General features: G+C 30.4%; 1 protein-coding gene across 8 annotated transcripts; it reads left to right on the forward strand.

Moving 5' to 3' along the window:
• Nucleotides 1-211: 211 nt before the first annotated feature.
• On the forward strand, nt 212-19,162 carry LOC132941129 (UDP-glucose 4-epimerase-like). Of its 8 annotated transcripts, none has more exons than XM_061009050.1 (7): nt 413-736; nt 15,619-15,798; nt 16,772-16,890; nt 17,591-17,704; nt 17,791-17,970; nt 18,039-18,353; nt 18,760-19,162. In XM_061009050.1, the coding sequence occupies exons 2-7, from the start codon at nt 15,666-15,668 to the stop codon at nt 18,967-18,969; spliced, it is 1,071 nt and encodes a 356-aa protein (XP_060865033.1). In that variant the 5' UTR covers nt 413-736; nt 15,619-15,665; the 3' UTR covers nt 18,970-19,162. The 8 variants fall into 8 exon arrangements, 5 of the variants coding, with proteins under 5 accessions (XP_060865033.1, XP_060865031.1, XP_060865030.1 ...); XM_061009048.1 differs by lacking the exon at nt 413-736 and adding an exon at nt 13,028-13,407; XM_061009047.1 differs by lacking the exon at nt 413-736 and adding an exon at nt 15,036-15,106.
• The last annotated feature ends 620 nt before the right edge of the window (nt 19,163-19,782 follow it).

Raw genomic sequence — 19,782 nt, forward strand, 5'->3', positions numbered from 1 at the left:
ACAACAAAAATCGAACGGCCATTTTATTGTTTTGCAAACGACGACAACGCACGAAAGGATAAACCTGCTGCTGCTGCTGCTGCTGCTGCCGCCACCACCGCCGCCGCTACAGATCCGTCATCCCATAAAACTGCCAGTGTTGCCAAAACAGTTTATAAAACCCGTCCAATCGCGGACGATCCGTCACCGCGGTTCGCGCCCCACGGTCGCTGTTGCCGCGCAGTCTCACCCATACAGTCTGTCTGTTGTATACACGGCGTACGCTTCATTAATATTCCGATACCACCGTCTGTAGTCTGTTGTGTTTATATAGTGTTTACGAGTTTACGACAGCGCCAACAACAACAGCGAAAACGATAATAAATCAGATCACTGTGCACTACGCTATCACACGGTGCGACTTGTTTCTAGTTGTTATGCCTACCTACCACACGTCGGCTTTAATCGTTTTTACCGCAATAGTGCATTCTGCAGCATTGTGCCGAGTGAAATGTATTAGTGATCAGTAATTACGTATCGTATATATTTTGTGATTCGGGCGTGTTTGCTAAATTTTGTTTAATTGTCCACCACAACGGATTTTAAATAATAGCTTTTGTATTTTACACGTTTGTATTTTTTTCTACACTGTATAAGAACGTTCATTGTCATTTTCCGTTTTGGCGTTAGGATTGCAGTATTCCTAAATAGTGTGCAATCGATTATTATTGGATTAATAATACATATAAAAATTTAGGTAATACACCCATACTTCAAAGCGTTAATATTATGTAGGTACGTTGCATTTATTTAATATTTTGACGTACCTACATATAACTATATGAGTAATGGCAAATTATATAGACTTGGGCTAAGTCACTTGGCCATAATCAGGTTTGCATTAGGTATTAAGTCCATAATATTAAAATTTAAAACACACGAGTACATGACGTATGCCTTGTATATTAAATTTTGTATTGAGTAAGGACATTTGATTATAGTTGTAATCGTGCATATTATAAGGAATAAAGTTAAACAATATTACAATGTACGAGTAATAAAAGTGTGATAATGAGAGAAAGGGGGCCTTTGAGATTTCGAACTAAGATAATATTATTTTCTGGAAGTGCTTTAATTATTTCATACAGCGTACAGACAGCCAACTATTGACTAATGAGATAAAATTAATTTTAAAACGTGTTACCTACATTGGCGTTTGAACCCGTGTACTTAACATTATCCCATCACATTTCGTTTCTTATCTCTACAATAGTACCGCCTATGAAGTCATTTCCTGTAGGCACCTATTCCCAAATCCATTCAATCTGCACAGTCGGGTACGATGATTATCGGATTTGATTAGGTTAAGCATTGCAATAACCAATATCTTAACCGTTCGCAGCCAGTTCTAGCCGTTCTAGTAGATAATAGATAATATAATAAAATATTATACCACCTTAATGTTTATGAACTTATCCCTTATGGATCATAATTTGTAAGAGGACTTCGTCCCACCCGCATGTGTTGTCTCCGTCTTACAAATGTACAACATGAGAAAAACTGTTCTGCCCGGGACAACTTTACTTCCTCTGTGTTTAAATCTACTATAGTAGAATTATCAAAATTCCACAACGAATAGGGAAGAACTTTTATCTGAGTAGTAGTGTTTTCATTTTTTTTTTGATAACACTGACCAATAACTTTTAATAATTAAATCAAGGCCTCAAAACCGGTAAAAACCCGTACATTTGTGAACTGAAAATCGATAAACACTTTTAGTTTTGGAATGCTGGAAGCGATTATTGGTTATCGGTGGTAATCAACGTAAATATATAAATATTAATATCAATATCAAAGTGGTTACCTTGTATTTTCAATCACGGTTCTATAACCAAAACCTATTCCCGACCAAAATAACGTTTTTTCGTGATATTTGATACACGAATTATGTCATGATTATAATACTTTAATTTTCCAGCTATTTTTAAATTTTTTTCCCCAATTAATTGCTTATCTGTTCTGAATATCATATACAAAGTGTAACAGAAAGAACTGACCAAAAAAAAATAATTAATGCTATTTAACAAAAATTGATAAAATTATACGATTAGTAAATAGTTTTAGAAATATACCCATGTTAGCAAATTTCCAAAAATAATATTGTGTTCCAAATTAATTTGATCAAAAAAATATTGATATTTAAAAAATTTCTAAAAAATAAACTACTTGACTTAGATAAATGTTTTTACCATCCAAATCGTTCTTATATAGTGAGTTTCACAAATTGGCTATTTTGAATTCATTCAAAATTTTCAATATTAAAAAATAAAAATAATTTTTTTTTATTATTACACATGTAGCGCAAATGGCTATAAATTATTTATAAAATAATTTTTTAAAATATTGATTAGAACAAAAGTCAGTTCTATCTGTTACACTCTGTATATATAATAGGTATATCTATATATTATAAATACCATCAAAAACGTCGTCGTCGTCGTGCGCTGATTTCTATTCCGAAATAATTGGTGGAATAAGGGCTTATTAGTCTATTTAGTATTTACTACTATTTACGATATTTTAATCAAGAATAAAGTCTGAGATTTACGTTGTTATTATATCGTGTTAATGCTCGTTCAGCGTTCTGCACACTCGGGTTTTGGTGTACTGTAATATATAAAAAGTTCTGTGTCAATGTATCACTCTTAGTCTCATCTTGGAAAATTATTTTATTTAATTGTGGTTTTTTACAGTTATAAATAAGACAATTATAAAGGTGGGTCCTTGAGCAAAATTACATTGTTTAAAATTTTGCGGCGCAAGCGATCCGTAGGCCAACGGATAGCGTGCGTGCCGCACACCAAATCTTACGTGATGCACAACTAATGTGAACGCCGCTTAACAATAAAAAAATTGTATACAATTTAATTTTTGGATTTTTTAAGATACCCATTATCTTGATCATAATAAGTTTTAAACTTAAAAGCAGTTTGTAAAAATAAATATCAAAATTAAGTGAAATCGACCAAATTAAAGCATAATATTAAGTTTTTGATTTTGTAATAATAATAGTTGTGTTATCAACCCACAAAATAAACTGTTTTAAAAAATACGATTTTTAAAAACCGGTAACTGATTACCAAAAAACCTTATCAACAGTTCTTAAACGATTTACGATTATCATAGTGTTTGAAATATATTTAAAGAAACGGTTACCGGTTACCATAATATCAAAATTAAACGATAACCGGTTACCGGTTTTAAAAAATATTACTGACTATTGGGAACGGTTTTAAGCCCTGATTACTTAAATGAAAAAAAACAAATAAAATCTAATGTTCTCTACTTAGACATATTAATAATATGTCTATACTTCTCTAAATAATAACTTTAAATGCATTTATTCAAATGATAAAACCTAACAGATAGACACAGATAAAGACATAAAGTTCTTCCCGATGCGTTGTAGAATTTTGGTAATTCTACTATAAATACAGAGGAAATAAAATTGTCCCGCGCAAAACAGTTTTATCAAGTTCGGGTCGGTTGGAAATTCGATAAAAAAAAAAGAAAAAGATCCCTACCGTTCTGTTTGCAAACATTTTTCAGCTCTCCCCCACCCTTCCCAAGGAAAAATATTGATATAGCGCTATGGCCATTATTCAATTCCGTAGGGGGCACTGGGGAAGTAACAAGTGATAAGTATTCTTGTTCTACAAAAGCAAAAAGAATAAAATTAAGTCCCCCCCAAAAAAAAATGTTGTGGATACGGCACGCAGCACTATCATTGCTCTCAGTTATAACACTATTACAGGTAAATTAGGAAATCTTAATTATTTATCAATTGATAAGTTTACACAATTTTCGAACTAATTTTTTCCGCGGTCTACAAATACTAGCTATCATTAACATATTATCAATGATTATAAATACTAGTAGTATAGTATAGAATTTATAATATAGCTTTACATTGGTACAACCACAAAAATATCCCTTATTGATTTAGATATAGGTAAGCCCTCTGTGGGTTATTTTAAATTAACTGTTTTGTTAGGTGTTTTAAAGATATTCTCTGTAATATTATTTAAATTTTTTTGTGTCACTTTATAAACTGGAGTAACCAAATTAAAATTATAAGGAAAGAGGTTAGGCATCGTTAAAATATCTTTTTTGAAGCTTAGTTGAGCTAAATAATGAACTAACAGGTTTTATGATATATTTGTGATATTACTACAAATTAGATGATCATGATTCATGATATTATCAAATTCTGGTGATACACTTTTTCTTAAATTTTCTTCATATTCAGTAAAACATTTATATTATAATTTATGTTTATAGCTGTTTTTATATAAGTGGTAAATGTACTTCATCGCATAACCATTATGCCGCTATGCTATAACGTACCTATTGTATTTTCGAATTAACCCTGTTCAGAGGACGCTATACCCGCATGTATTGTCTCTGTCTTACAAATGCACAACATGGCGATAACGTTATCTGTGTCGTAGCGTTTTTGTTTTACTTTCTTGATTTTTAATCAAGAAAGTATGGTAATTTAAATTAATAAAGTCTAAATTTTAAAAACTTCAAGAATTTGTGTTAAATAGGAAAATAATAAAAATGTAACTCAGTAATGATGAGTAAGAGGGTTTAGCTAGCTTTAATATAAAATATAAATGAGAGAGATTTGATCACACCCAAGCGGTATAACCGCTTGAATTCATAAAAAAAACGTCGGCGTGAACAGTCCTAAAATTGCTATTTTTTAACTTTTCATTTAAACTATGATAGCTACAAAGTTGGTTGATAACTCATTAAAAAGGGTTTATCAAGTAGACGCAAAATGTGGAATTAAAATTTTTTACTGATAAAAAAGAGTTACTTTTTGCTACATTTTTATTTAGCAAAGAAGATTTCCGAAACTGGAGAACGGACTTTGTTGTTTGGAGTCTTTTAATTAAAAATCAAGAAAGTTTACATGCCAATCCCTGACTTGGCAAGCGTTTTTTTGATAGCATTTACCAAATATTTTTTTATAATTAAACGAAAAAAAAAAAACCTAATGTTCTCAAACTGAAAACTTAAATTGTATTTATGTTATCCAAATAATAAAAACGCTACGACACCTATGCGTTGTGGAATTTTGATAATTCTACTATAAATACCGAGGGAGCATAGTTGTCCCGCACAAAACATATTTTGCTATGTTGTGCATTTGTAAGACGGAGACAACGCATGCCTCTTAATTACGTTATTAAAAATAATTTGGAATGCCGGATAGAGAACACAATTTTATTATTTTTATATTTTTAATTACAGTTAGATAATAATTATGATATTTTTTTCCTTTTAATACTTTTTTACCCACGGATATAGATACTATGTGATCCAATATAAGCCGTCGTGCAACCATATTAACTATACCCGTGGTTTTACCCGTAGAGTAAAGAATATACCTAAAGGATTTACCTCACTTATCAGTTATCGCTATCCTCTGTCTGGTGAGAGAGAGCAACTGGCGTCTGGGAGTAGAGTAGGTGGCGACTACAACTGATATAATGAAGTGAAAACAAGCAGCTTATCATTAGCCTCGAAAGTATGTCCAAGAGGCAAATGCAGGGGGGTTACAATATTTTTTGAGAGTTTGCAGCGCCATCTGTATAAAACACGGTCTAAGATACAAAATGTGACACCAAACAAAACCACCGGAAGTACTGAAAATATTGAAAAAAAAGTTGATGATAACCACAATTAAAGATAGTACTATCTATAGCCTTGATTATAAGCTTAGATTATATACTATGGCACAGTCTTAGAAGATAAGGTCGGACAACTTCCCACCCTCCCGCCTATTACAATATTTCCGCTCAATGAGGCAAAAACATTTCCCAAGTTGTCGCAAAAACGCTGCCGGCTAGACTTATTTTGAGGTTAAGGACAATATTTATTTGGCATTCGGGGTTATTTTTAAGGACTATATTATTATATTATTTTCTCTGACCATATAAACTAGCTAGTTAATATTATGGTCGAAGGTTATTTTAAACTTGTATAATACTATAAAGCCATAACCTCAAAAAAAGTCTGCAGGGCAGCGCTCAATTGTACAGCGGAAAAATTTTGAAATGGATTTGCCTCACTAAGCGGAATGCTGATAACTTATAGTTGTCCGACCTTATCTTCCAAGACCGTGTTCATGGATAGAGCTACTGGCTAAATATATGATCTAAGATGATAACTGAGAAATCTTTTGCGGGCCATCAACCGCACACCATGTCGTTTCCAGTCTGTGATAGCGACCAAAAAAAGTCTTAGTCCACGCATCCCCCACCACCAATCTCACGTAGCGCCTGTTCGGCAATCACCGTGCTGCAGGCCGTCAAACGAACTATGCACCGTCGCGTCTTGTGCTACTCGTATTCAATGCTCATTGATAATACAATTTGTAAACAAACTTGAAACTACTGAGTAATAACAACGTTTTCTGTTAATTACTGTGACTATTGTATTCTGTGTGACTGTGTTACAATTTCATAGTTTATATTCATTTCTTTACTTGTGTGTTCAATTTGTTTATAGAATGGAAGAAAAGTTTAATGCTGTCGTACCAGTCAAAAAAAATCCACGTGGAAAGGTGAGCATGAATTATTATTATTATTTGATTACAATATTATATAAATGCTGAAAATATCGCACCAGGGTATACTTCGCTCTTCGGATACTATAGTCACTATAGTATAGTGCGTTTCATAGCAACTGCGACTCGACGCTAACGCTCTTCGTGGCGGTTTTGTCTCAAACCAGGGGCTTTCAAACTAGGATCGAAAAAATGTGTAGAATATTCGTTATCAATTTTAAATTTTCTGCGCATTATTACGCGCTAGTTTTAGAAACCCTTATGAAAAAACTCCACGAGGCGCGTTAGAGTCGAGTCGCAGTTGTTATGAAACGCACTATAGTTGATGTATGTATCAGGTACATCTTAAATAAACAATACCTATATCATTTCTTCGGTAAAACGATTCTGAGTGGAGCCTCAGTGTAATTTAACGAAACCGTTTATTTTCATGCAATATGGTTATTTTTTCAATCAAAACATTATAAAATATTGAATTATTATAGTTATTAATCTGGTCAACATTTTCCTTATTCCACCCACAGTAATGTATAGAAAGCAGTCTGCAATAATTACACATATTTTTTATTGTAATTTGTAGGTATACATGATATCATAATAATGTAAAGTGCTCAACTCGTTCTAGTCGAAGTGATGAAGGTGTTTTGAAATAGTTTACAAATAATTTACCTATGCAGTATATGTACTATTGTGCTGATATCAAACATTTTTTTTTCCAGTTTGTTGGTTGTCAACAGAGACAAATGATTATCAATTTGTACATATCAAAAATGACAGAGCAAGCCACACTGCCAGATCAACGACACCTTAAATACATAGACCTCATCAAATTGATGTCACAGGAAACCGGTATTGGTCAACGCACAATTTCAATGACTTTATCTGAATATAAGAGAAAAGGTACGATTTCTTCTCCTAATAGAAAAAAAGTAAGACCAAAGTTAACTGAAAAAGTTAATGAATTTGATAAAAATGCTATTCGACGAAAAATACATGGGTTTTGGCATCGAAAAGAATTTCCAACTTTTGAAAAAATAATGGCATCAATCAATGACGATCCCAGCTTATCGAATTTTTCGCGTTCATCTTTGCAATTATTATTAAAAGACTTAAATTTCGTATACACTAAAACAAAACGAAATTTTGCTTTAATCGAAAGAGGTGATATAGTCTGCTGGAGACAAAAGTACTTGGAATCTATTAGATATTATCGTAGCCATGGTCGTCAAATTTATTACCTTGATGAATCTTGGATAAACGTAGAAGAATCAGCTAAATCAGTCGATACCACAATTCAATCTGGACAAAAGAATCCATCAGGTAAAGGAAAACAATTAATTGTTGTTCACATAGGATCGTCTGATGGGTTTGTTGCTGGTGGTCTTTGGGATTTTGAATCAAAAAACAATTCTAGCGATTATCATGACGAAATAAATGATGTTACATTTTACGAATGGTTTAGTGGCATTATATCGTTGCTGGAAGACAACGCAGTGATCGTTATGGATACTGCATCGTACCATTCGGTCAAAAAAGATACGTTTCCCCTCATTTCGTGGGAAAAAGGTAAAATTATTAAATGGTTGGAGGATAAAGGAAAGTTAATTCATCGACCAATGGTTAAACATCAACTATTAGAGGAGGCAGAACAATTTCGACCGGTTTGTGAAAAATACGTAATTGATGAATTAGCAAAAGAAAATAATAAAATAGTACTTAGGTTACCTCCATATCATTCTGAGTTAAACCCAATCGAGTTGGCATGGTCCTTTGTAAAACGCTATGTCAAAACAAATAATACGACATTCAAATTACCAGATGTACAAAAACTACTACACGAAGGTGTGGAACTAGTTACACCTCAGATGTGGAAAAATTTTATAAATCACGTCATCAAAGAAGAAGATAAGTTCTTTGAAATCGACTTCATCACCGATGAACTTTTGGAAACGGAACTCACGGAACCCAATACTTTACATTTAGTAACCATAAAAGATGACATCTCTGATTCTGAATCTGAATTTGACGACTAATAAAATATTTGTAGTGTAATATTGTTAATATAATTTACAGTATAATGTATTGTTTATTGTAAATAGTTATTATGTACCATTAACTGTTTTCATATGCCATTTTGTTTTTATATAAATGTATTTAGATATATAAGTACATTGTAAAGAAATCCATTAAAACACTTATTCTTATAAATGATAAATCGAGGATTTTAATAATAATTTGTAAAGTGAAATTATACGTATTTCAAAAATGGTTTCACATATAAAATTAATGTCCATACGCGCCCGGAAGGGGGACACTGCCTCCCTGGCTTTCCAGAAAATGTTTAAATTGAATATATTATGATAAATTACAATATAACAAATTGAAAGTGGTTCTATGAAAAAAAATAAAGGTCACCATTATAAAAATCCTATTAAGCCGAGTTAATACTACTTATATACTTCTTCCAAGAAAAATTTTTTCAGGTGCCTTTGCAAATGTCAGTAAGTATGAACTTTAATTTGCACCTTGTCTTTGATCTTTATTCCATTCGACTTTATCCAAAATGTATTAAATGAATTGTTTAAATTATTTGCATTTTGCACATTCATTGCCATTCATGACCAAATCCAATTTTTGTTTAATCAATAAGAAATTAAATCTTTAATGATATCTACTATAGATTTTTATCAATATGAACGGTTTTATAATTATGTTCAATACTATTATATTTATCAATTCATATTAATACACGTCTACACTACGCCCCGTGGTTTTCTTAAGATTTTCTTAAGCCGTGTACCTATACTATATACTATAATAATCCGTAGAAGGTAGATCGTAATACTAGATTGATAAATAACAGAAATTAAATAATTTATAATTTATATCATAAGATTTTCTAAATATATTATCAATATTCGATATAACTGCAAGTATTATTTTCCCAAGTAGTTCATTTTTACAACTATGTATTGTACGTGTATTGCGTCACTTACGAATTACGTTACGAATATATACCTAATAATTATTTAAAAATAGTTGTATTAGTTCTTTGTGTTCTTAAAATAATTCCCTCAGTAATCCGGGAAATCGATCATTCGATTGGAAACGATATTAATATAGAACACCTCCAAACAAAAATATCACTGCCCAAGTTTTTAACCTTAATTTAGATTTTCTCAATATCATTGCTACTACACACTGAAATAAAAATTGAACAGCCCCACATAAAACGACAGATACTCCAACATCTAAATTGTCAAACATGAAACTACTGCGCTTACCTATTAATAGGATGTCAGCGCACTATTTGTTTTCTCTCTGACCCATGCGCAACATAGACATAACGCATTTGCGCAGAATCGTTTTTTCTATGTTTTTAAGTAATTTTAGAGTAAAATCACCTATTACAAAAAAGATAGAAAACAATATTTTAGAGGGAATGACATATGGGTCTTATATTTTGTTGTTATTTGACTTTGTATTCGACTTTCAAAATAAACAAAAAAATTTTATTAATTTAAATTATGTTTAAATCGTTTTGAAACAATATTTAAAGAAATCGATATGTCATTCCCTCAAAAATATTATTCTATATCTTTTTTGTCATGAGTGATTTTACTTTAAGATTACTTAAAAACATAGAAAAAACGATTCAGCGCAAATGCATTTTGCCTATGTTGCGCGTGGGCTAGAGAGAGAAATCAAATAGTGCGCTGACATCCTCTTAAAATATTTGAAATGTGGTAGCAACCACTCAACTCTGTCCTGCATGAAATTTCCAGATATGCTTGAAAAATGTGCATCCTGTTAACGCACCCCGTACCCACCCAGCCAGTTATAAATGCTGCACCATTTACAAGCAATTCATCCCAAACCCCCTCAACTTCTTGGTAAAGATCCTAACATCTCATACAGAAACCCTCAACATTTTTAACCATCGAAGTAGTGACCAACATCCCAGAAGTCCACCATCAACAAACGCCTCAACCAACCGACGTACGTACTATGCGAATGTAACCGAGGTTCACCGCTCACCTAACCCAAATGCCTACCAATAAATATCAATGAAATAGATAATTCTACAAATTAATATAGAATTTACATCGCTAAGCAAAGTTAGTAGGTATACAAGCGCGTATGACTAAGGAAAACGCGCGAAAACATATGACTGTGACGAGACAAGAAACACTCGCCGAAGAGCCGATGACACGAATGAGATGACGGTGGGAGTCGGGTGGGGACGCTTAAGTTCCGGTGCCCAAACACTCGTTATAAAACCTAATAAATACTCTATACATTACGGATCTACGTTAGTAGTACCATAACAACACATTCGCCTGACGAATCTCTTCGTCCGGCTTCAAAACGAACGGCGTGGACGTCTAGGCCTGACCGCGGTTTATCGTCAGGCCGTCCCCGCATCCATGTTTTGTGCCGGACTTGACGACTGCCGTACGTCGGCTTCTACCTTTCAAACCTGCAGGGGCAAAAACGCTGAGACGGGTAACGGTGTCCCGATCCGGCTAACTTCTGCTGTGGCTAGGGCATCAACATCGCAATAGACGATTCAGCATATGGTGAATAGGTCGAAACTGCAGGCAACTCTGTGAACTTGACGGACGGAAATTCAAACTCGGGTGCATCGCCCGCAGAATTTGTAAGCACGGTGATGTTAGGCATGGATACAATTTGCCAGTGCACCTGCAAACCTTGGAAATCGAGACATTCTACTTATCCGGATATCGTTGTTAGCCAGCAGCATTAAATTGGGTGTTGATTTCCACCCGACCTCTGGTGCCGTGGCTGCTGAATTCGAACTCAAAGTCATATTAGGAATCGATGCATATCTTGAATGCACCCGAAAGCTCTTGACATTGCAGCTCTCCGACGGTTTCAGTATATTCCTCCGGGGATCTTCGAAAACCGATTGCATCAATTCGGTTGGGGACGAGATCTTGATATCGGTCGAACAGTCGTCGAGAGCTACAATATTCGACATATTGATAATATAGGTAGAATAAATATAGATTATACGAAAATGCGTTTTAATTTTTAGACCGTAGAAATTAAAAAATATTCGTAATGTTCACAATAAATGGATATTGATAAGTGGTTACTGTGACACAGACATGGATTTTATATTTATATATGTATATATACACACTTATAAGTTATAGCTGAATAACCCGGCGGTGCCCGGGGAAAAAATTGTGATTAATTAACTCCTTTTAGGTGTAATTTGCTGTGGCCGCTGTGCATATGGAAGCAAAATCATATTATATTTTAATTTTTAGCCATCACACGTTGAGTTGCCCATGAGTCTCGCTTAAGGTTATGCGAACAGTATATTATCAAGTAGGTAAGCAATTTACCTGCGTTAGATTGCAGACACAGTGAAGTGCGTGATAAAATATAGCCTATAGGTAGCTTTGTAGTTGAAAAAAATGTTTATACAGTGTACTTAAAATAGTTCCGGCTGGGTAATTTTTTTTTCATTTTTACCACTTTTAACGCTTTTAACCCTTGCAGAGGTTGAATTTTGAAAAATCCTTTCTTAGGGGTTTTTTCATCATAAAATTAAACTATCAACCGACTAAATTTCATACTCATAGCTTCAGTGGTTCCAGCTAGATGATTTTTTTATTTTTACCCCTCTATAGTGGTTGAATTTTGAAAAATCCTTTCTTAGTGAGTGTCTACATCACAAAACAAAACTACTGTCCAAATGTCATACTCATATAGCTTCAGCGGTTCCGGCTAGGCGATGATGAATCACTCAGGACAAGTCATTTTATATATATAGAATATAGATATATACATAGATATATATACTTATCCACATAGCTACAACATTCTAGTAGTTTTTGAAATGTCTTCTTTATGTAGAATATTTGATAAGTCTCTTTCAATAGCCATAATAGACTTATACCCAACTTATATAATCGATTTGATAACATAGTTGACCATATATAAGAATTTATTCGTAAGTTGCTGACAATTTTCTTTCACTAGATGTGGAACTTGTTGGATTAGAAAGAGATAAAATATGATCTAAGACGCGGACAAAGATAGATTAGTCAGGCCCGGCTCAAGGGGTAGGCGACATAGGCCCAAACCTAGGGGCTAGGGCGGCACTTAAGCTGCACATTAGTAAGAGGGCGGCATTTTTAAAATACTGATAATATTCTATAGTTAAGGGCGACAAAATTTGATTTTGCCTAGTTCACTATTTTCCCTTGAGCCGGTCCGGAAATTAGTCCGTGATCGTTCACTTCACACACCATTTGTGATAACATGTAATCTTTTATCACACAAATAATACAACAAATCATAATATTTTTGACCGCGGTGGCGCGGTCCGTAGATAAGGATATTAAATAATATAGACATTATAAGCAAAATTATTATTGTTGTTATTTTTGCTCTATGATTATATTAAATTATAATAAATAAATATATTTAAATAATTTTTATGAATACCTATGATTTGCGTTTTTAGAAGTTAGACAATCTTCCAGTATCGTGGTTTGTCAGTAGTCACTACGAATTAAAATGCTAAATGCCAATAGTCACTATCACAATGTCATAATTATTCACCGCCATTTAATATTTACAAAATACTAATGACAGTCATGGTGAATTCAAATAACTTAATTGATTTCAATAACCTACGACCTCGTGTCTCGTGCAATTATTATTCCGCCTTTGGGCGTTATGGATAATACATCTGCAACTTTCAATTTTAAATATCACAACTGTTTCATTATCACCCTCAGAGATTCTTCGTAAGTACATCTATATTTCGTAAATCTTCGGATTTAAAGAATCTTATTAATTATCATTGTATTAAATATTTCAACTAGATTTTAGGAATTTTTGACATTTTAAAATAATTTACTTTGTTCATTTTTGCCTTAAAATTTCTAATTATGTACATGAGTACATCTAATAATTATAAATATTTTTACTATTAGGGAAAAATCCAAATTGATTTAATCATAGAAAAATAAACATTAAAGCAATAAAGTATTATTTAATATTTATATTATATACATGGTGATTCACTATAGGCATGCTCTTCGCGCTCAACCCCAATTTTACCTTTAATTAAGAATTTATTTAAATTCTGATTTCTTGAAATTTTTAATTTTACTTAAGGACCACATATTCAAATTATTAGAATTTTTTTTCCATTTATAAAGAGTGTCCTGGGGTAATACCAAATTCTTTTTTCTGTGTAAAAAGCAGAGGACTACTTTCATATTTCTAAATCAAAATTTGAATGATTAGTTTTTGAAATAATTAGCTGTATACTAACTATTTGTTATATTCCGTGAAACTACTATGGATAATACGTCTATATTAAAATGTTTGGAAATTATAAGGCCTATGATTATTATAAAATTATAATAGCTAATATTAATCTATCGACTTTTTATAATTTGTAAAAACTAAGTATAATACATCTATATTCAATATTAAAACATCTATTTTATATTTTATAAAACCTTTTTTAAGACTTGGGACAATTCTAGTTTAGCTCCTAAGCATTTTTTTTTTTAAATTACTAAAAGCACACAATATAGGTATAACCGGCCTGGTCACTCGCTTGGCCGGACAGTTAAAATCGAAAATACCCCTCGACTTGTTTTCTGAAACCACCTTGGGTAGGTCTCATGAGTTTAAACAAAATGATGAAAAGCACTTAAACATTATACTCCTAGCTAAGATTACCATGAATTGTCTGTAGCCCACATTACCCATTGTGCAACAATATTTAAATACTTCAAAACCAAGTCCAACTAACAAATTCTGATTGCACCTTAATTTTCGTCATCATTTTTTTTTCCAAGCTTCGTAGGAATAAATAATTCAATTTTGAAAAATTACTAAAATAATAACAAATTGTATGTTTAATATTTTGCAGTGAAACAGATTGATTATCAATTGAAAAAAAAGTGTTTGTATAGCCACAGGATCCTGTTTAATTAGTATAACAATTTTAAATTAAAATTGAAAATATAGTCCTCAAATAGTTATGTATACTATAAATTCCAATTTAGATTTAATATAAATGGATTATTAAAAGAAATATGGGAGTTAGTATGCGTGGTGTATCGTCCTATATTTAAATATACAAATATATATTTAATCTCTACTTTAGTTATATGGAAATGCAGGTATAAACGTAAATAGGGCCAATAAAGATCATATATTTTATACATTTAAAAAATAATAAACAATTTATCTACTAATTAATTGGTATTGATAAATATTGTATATAGTAAGTTTTATGTTTATGCCGTCAAAACTCAAAAGATTAACATTGACGTAATGTTTACATTTATGTCCTTGAAATTTTTAGTTTATCTTATCTATACTCTATTATAGTTTTATTACTTATAAGTTGTAACATATTAACTATCATGTTCAATATAATGACTTAGCATTACTTGAACAAAATGTCTGTTTCTGTGTTGTAAGGTAAAACTTTTATATTTTAATTTTAAGTTTTAAGTGATTATTAACAATTTTTATTTTTATATATGTATTTAAATTATTTATAAAATATATATTGAAGTGTTGGTAATTGGTATCCACTTATATTACTTTGAATTGAATGGTAATCAATAAATAAAGGTTTTAAAAACTATATACTTATATTAAAGTTACCTATATTTACATTTAAAATATCAGTTAATACATTTGTATTATACATCTTACTGTAAATGTAGAAAGAGCTTACTTAACGTTGTTAATAAATAATAGGTATTACGTTTTTCATTTTACTCTATAAATCTATATTTTCTGATTTTGAATTTAATATTTATATATTGCATAATTATCTTTAATGTAGAACATATTATTATGAATAATACTACTATAAAAGGGTTCGGTTTTTGTCTTTTTTATACTTCAATTTGTATAAATTGTATAATTATATGAAAATAATTAAAATAATTTTATTTTGTTATGAATATATTTTATTTTTTTAGAATTTTGTTGGTGAAAAATATTCCTGGTTACAATAATTATTCACAAAATGGATAGTACAAAGAGCAAATGTGTTTTGTTAACTGGTGGCGCAGGGTATGTTGGTAGCCATACTATTATACCTTTAATTGAATCAGGGTATGAGGTGGTGGTCTTAGATAATTTGTCAAATGCATGTAAAGGTATGTTATACTACATTTTATTAATATGTGTCAAACTATTAAATGAGATACTGTACTCATTCCTCTAGAAATATTTATTTTATTTTATCAAATTTTAATAATACAGATTCGTTCTTAGAAATACTATTATCTAATATTAATCATAATTATATATTTTTTTAATAATGAAACCTTTTTTATAGTTTGTTATTAGTTTATTGCATTGTTTAAATCATAGTAAGACATTAATTGTGACAAAAAAATGATTATTTAATAGGTAATTTAAATCTTAAATTATTATTATTATAATGTATCTAACAAATCAATTAACACAATTGCCATAATATGCAAATATGCCAAATACAATAAAAGTAGATTTTATAGTTTTAAAACTAAATTGATATTAAGTATTTAAAACTTAATAATAACATTTTTAATAAAATATAACATTTTTATAATTATATTAGTTATATATTGACATCAATTGGTTAAGCCGTAAGCATTGGAATGGAGTTAAATATAAGTTATAATTTATAACTATTTTTCATGCTTTTACATCTAATCTATTTTATGAACTGTATTATTGTTTATTATGCTTGCTCTTATCTTGTATATTGTATCTAAATCAGTGTTTGGATAGTTCATGTTAATATGTTTAGTGAATTCTATTAATAAATTGTAAATTGTAATAAATACTTTTTGTTTTTTTTTTTTAAATAGAATGTGAACAAAATTCATATTTGAAGAAAACTTATATGATTTCAGGCTGTTCAAATCATATACATTTTTGTAATAGAATTATGTGTAAAAATTGAAAATATTCCAAATAATAATTTTAGAATATTTTATTTAAACTTATTTCTACATATTGATCTAGTTACTTCAGTTTTACTTCTAGTTCAGTTTTTAAGTGAACTTTCCCAACACTGATTCACATAATTCTAAATAAAACTAACAATCTGTTGTATTCTATTTTAAAATATTATTAATTTAGGAAATGAAGGACAAAATCCAGTACCTATATCGCAAGTTGAAAAATTAGTTGGAAAGACAGTCACATTCTATAACGTTGATCTCTTGGATTATGATTCACTCTCCAAAGTATTTGATAAGGTTAGCTTTATGTTTCATTATACTTATTATTATATAAATCTTACAATATATATGTAAAAGTGTTTAGTTTATATACCTAATGATTATTTATGACATATAACATTATTCTCACTAATGTAGATAGAACAATGCCATATTTTTAATTTCTGGCTATGTATCATCATCAAAATTCATTTTTGAATTTCTAATTTTATGTAAAAATTAATGATAATATTAAATTATCAGTAGTAAAAATTTGTTTTAAATAGTGCACTTTACCCTTGCTTGTTATTTATTTATTTATTTGAATTCAAATGACAATTACAATGTAGTAAAGATATAATATACTATTAAAAACTTATGATAAACAGTTGTAGAATAATAAATATAAATACAAAAAAAAACAGGTTGTTCAAGGGGTATAGGTCCTGAGCATATAGGGAAGGAGGTGGTTATGACCGTATGACGCGGTGAGGCTAGAGGTAGAGGAAGGAAGCTGTTTGCGAGTAGAATAAAAGTGAGCTCAGAAAAAAACTTTTCCTAGAAAATCTGGAGTATCCTGTAAATGTTGGTCAGCTGCAATGTGTCGTCAGGAAAGGCGCTCTCTTTGTAGGATTTTACGAATAGTGAATACTTGTGATGAGTAACTGAGCTATTAAGAACATAATACGCATAATATTATGATCAGTAATATTTATTTATGTATTTTTTGTATTTTTAGCATAATTTCTGTTGTGTTATTCATTTTGCTGGATTAAAAGCTGTTGGTGAATCATGTATCATTCCTTTGACTTATTATCGAGTCAATGTCTCAGGATCAATCAATTTATTTCAAGTATGTAAAGTGTAACTACTATAAATAATAACTTTAATAACAACTGAAAGTATAACATGTAGACTAATAATAAACTTAATTTATAGGTTATGAAAGAACACAATGTAAAGAAGCTTGTATTTTCCTCCTCATCTACAGTATATGGTGAACCACAATTTCTACCGATAACTGAATCGCATCCGGTTGGTCAAAATTTACTCAATGGATATGCTAAATCAAAATATTATATTGAAGGAATAATACAAGACTTATGCAATTCTGATAAAGTATATTTTACAAGAATCATAATAATATTTTAATTCAATATGTACCTAATATTTGTGTTTATTATTAGGAGTGGTTTGTGATTATTTTGCGTTATTTCAATCCAGTTGGAGCTCATCCTTCTGGAACTTTGGGAGAAGATCCTACTGGAATTCCGAACAATTTAATGCCATATGTTGCTCAAGTAGCTGTCGGAAATCGACCATGTATAAATGTTTTTGGTAACGATTATAACACTATTGATGGAACAGGAGTAAGAGACTATCTTCACATTATGGATCTGGCCGAAGGTCATGTTAGTGCATTAAAAAAGCTACAAAATGATGATGAAAATGGAGCTATACCTATAAATTTAGGCACAGGAAATGGATACTCAGTGATACAAGTAATGAATAATTTTTCAAATATGTAGTTATAGTGTTTAAAAAGACAGATTAAAAACTTTGAATTGATAACATAAAACAAAGTCATAAAATAACTTAAAAATTATATTGTAACTCAGATACTACCTCAGAAAACTATATTTTATCATATATTAATATATTGTATTTATAATTTCTAAAACAAGTTTTAAGTTTTACACTGTTTTATAGCTATTTTATATTAAAATTTGTTATGGTTAATTTTTTTAATTAGTAGAAAGTTTGAATACAATTCAAGTTTGACCCATTCCTAAATTATTATTTATTAAAATATACAAAATATGATATTGGATTATATTTATAAAAAAAAATGTACCAATTACCATTATATTATATTAATTAATCATGTTTATTAATTATTTTGCTCAGGTAATTGATATGTTTAGTCAAGTTAGTGGACAAAAAGTAAAATATGATATTGTTGATCGTCGTTCGGGTGATTGTGCTTCTTCTTATTGTGATGCATCGTTTGCCAAATCATATCTTGGATGGGAAGCTAAGAGAACATTGAAGGAAATGTGTGAAGATACATGGAGATGGCAGTCATCATACCCTCAAGGTTTTTTAACTAAGAAATAATTATAACATGGTTATTATGAAATTGTGAACAAATTATTATTATTTATTGTTGTTGTTTAATTATAATTATTATTTCTTACAAAATGTTTTTGGAATTTTTTTAAATTGTTTATTACATTTTATATTATATTATATTGTACAATAACACAATTAAATATGCAGTTTTAATATAATATCATAATGTATACTTAAACTTTGCTTACAATAATTTTTCTCTAACTACTTTATTTTCTTAAAATTATATAAGATATGTTTAAAGATCTATAACAAATCTACAGTCCCATGGCGTCTAGAATTGTTATATTGTTTTTAATATGAGTTCTCCGATCCGTACTTTCCATATTGTCTGAGGGCTGACAAATTATTATTGGAGACAATAATATTTCATCTGGACTCCATTCAATAATATATCCTGATCGGTGAATTAAATCTCGAATAAAAACTCTTTCCTAACTATTTATATATATTTCCAATTATTTAAATTTTTTCCTGTAAATATTGATAAAACAAAATTTGTTGCATCAAACAGCTTGAAAATCGAATACAAAATTCCTAATAAATTGTTAATAGTGTGAATAGTGGTTCAAAAATATTAAAGATGCGTGGGCACGATTTTTTTTATTCAAAGCATTCAAAGTTCAAATCAATCAAAATCACAAAAATATGCAATGTTAAAAATTATAAAATGTATAAATGTATAGCTACATTATACTATACTATACATCCTTATCGCTAAGAATTGCAAATTGGAAACAAGGTTTCTAATAAGCAGTTCATAATGTAACCAAAAATTCTAAAAGATAATGATAAATT

The sequence above is a fragment of the Metopolophium dirhodum genome, chromosome 3 (assembly GCF_019925205.1).
Source record: "Metopolophium dirhodum isolate CAU chromosome 3, ASM1992520v1, whole genome shotgun sequence".
Classification (NCBI taxonomy): domain Eukaryota; kingdom Metazoa; phylum Arthropoda; class Insecta; order Hemiptera; family Aphididae; genus Metopolophium; species Metopolophium dirhodum.

Excerpts from the sequence above, each read along its gene's own strand:
- LOC132941129 (XM_061009050.1), top strand. The coding sequence starts at position 15,666 with ATGGATAGTACAAAGAGCAAATGTGTTTTGTTAACTGGTGGCGCAGGG. Across the intron at positions 16,891-17,590 it reads TCTCCAAAGTATTTGATAAG|CATAATTTCTGTTGTGTTAT; the intron begins GTTAGCTTTATG and ends TTGTATTTTTAG. Across the intron at positions 18,354-18,759 it reads ATGGATACTCAGTGATACAA|GTAATTGATATGTTTAGTCA; the intron begins GTAATGAATAAT and ends TATTTTGCTCAG.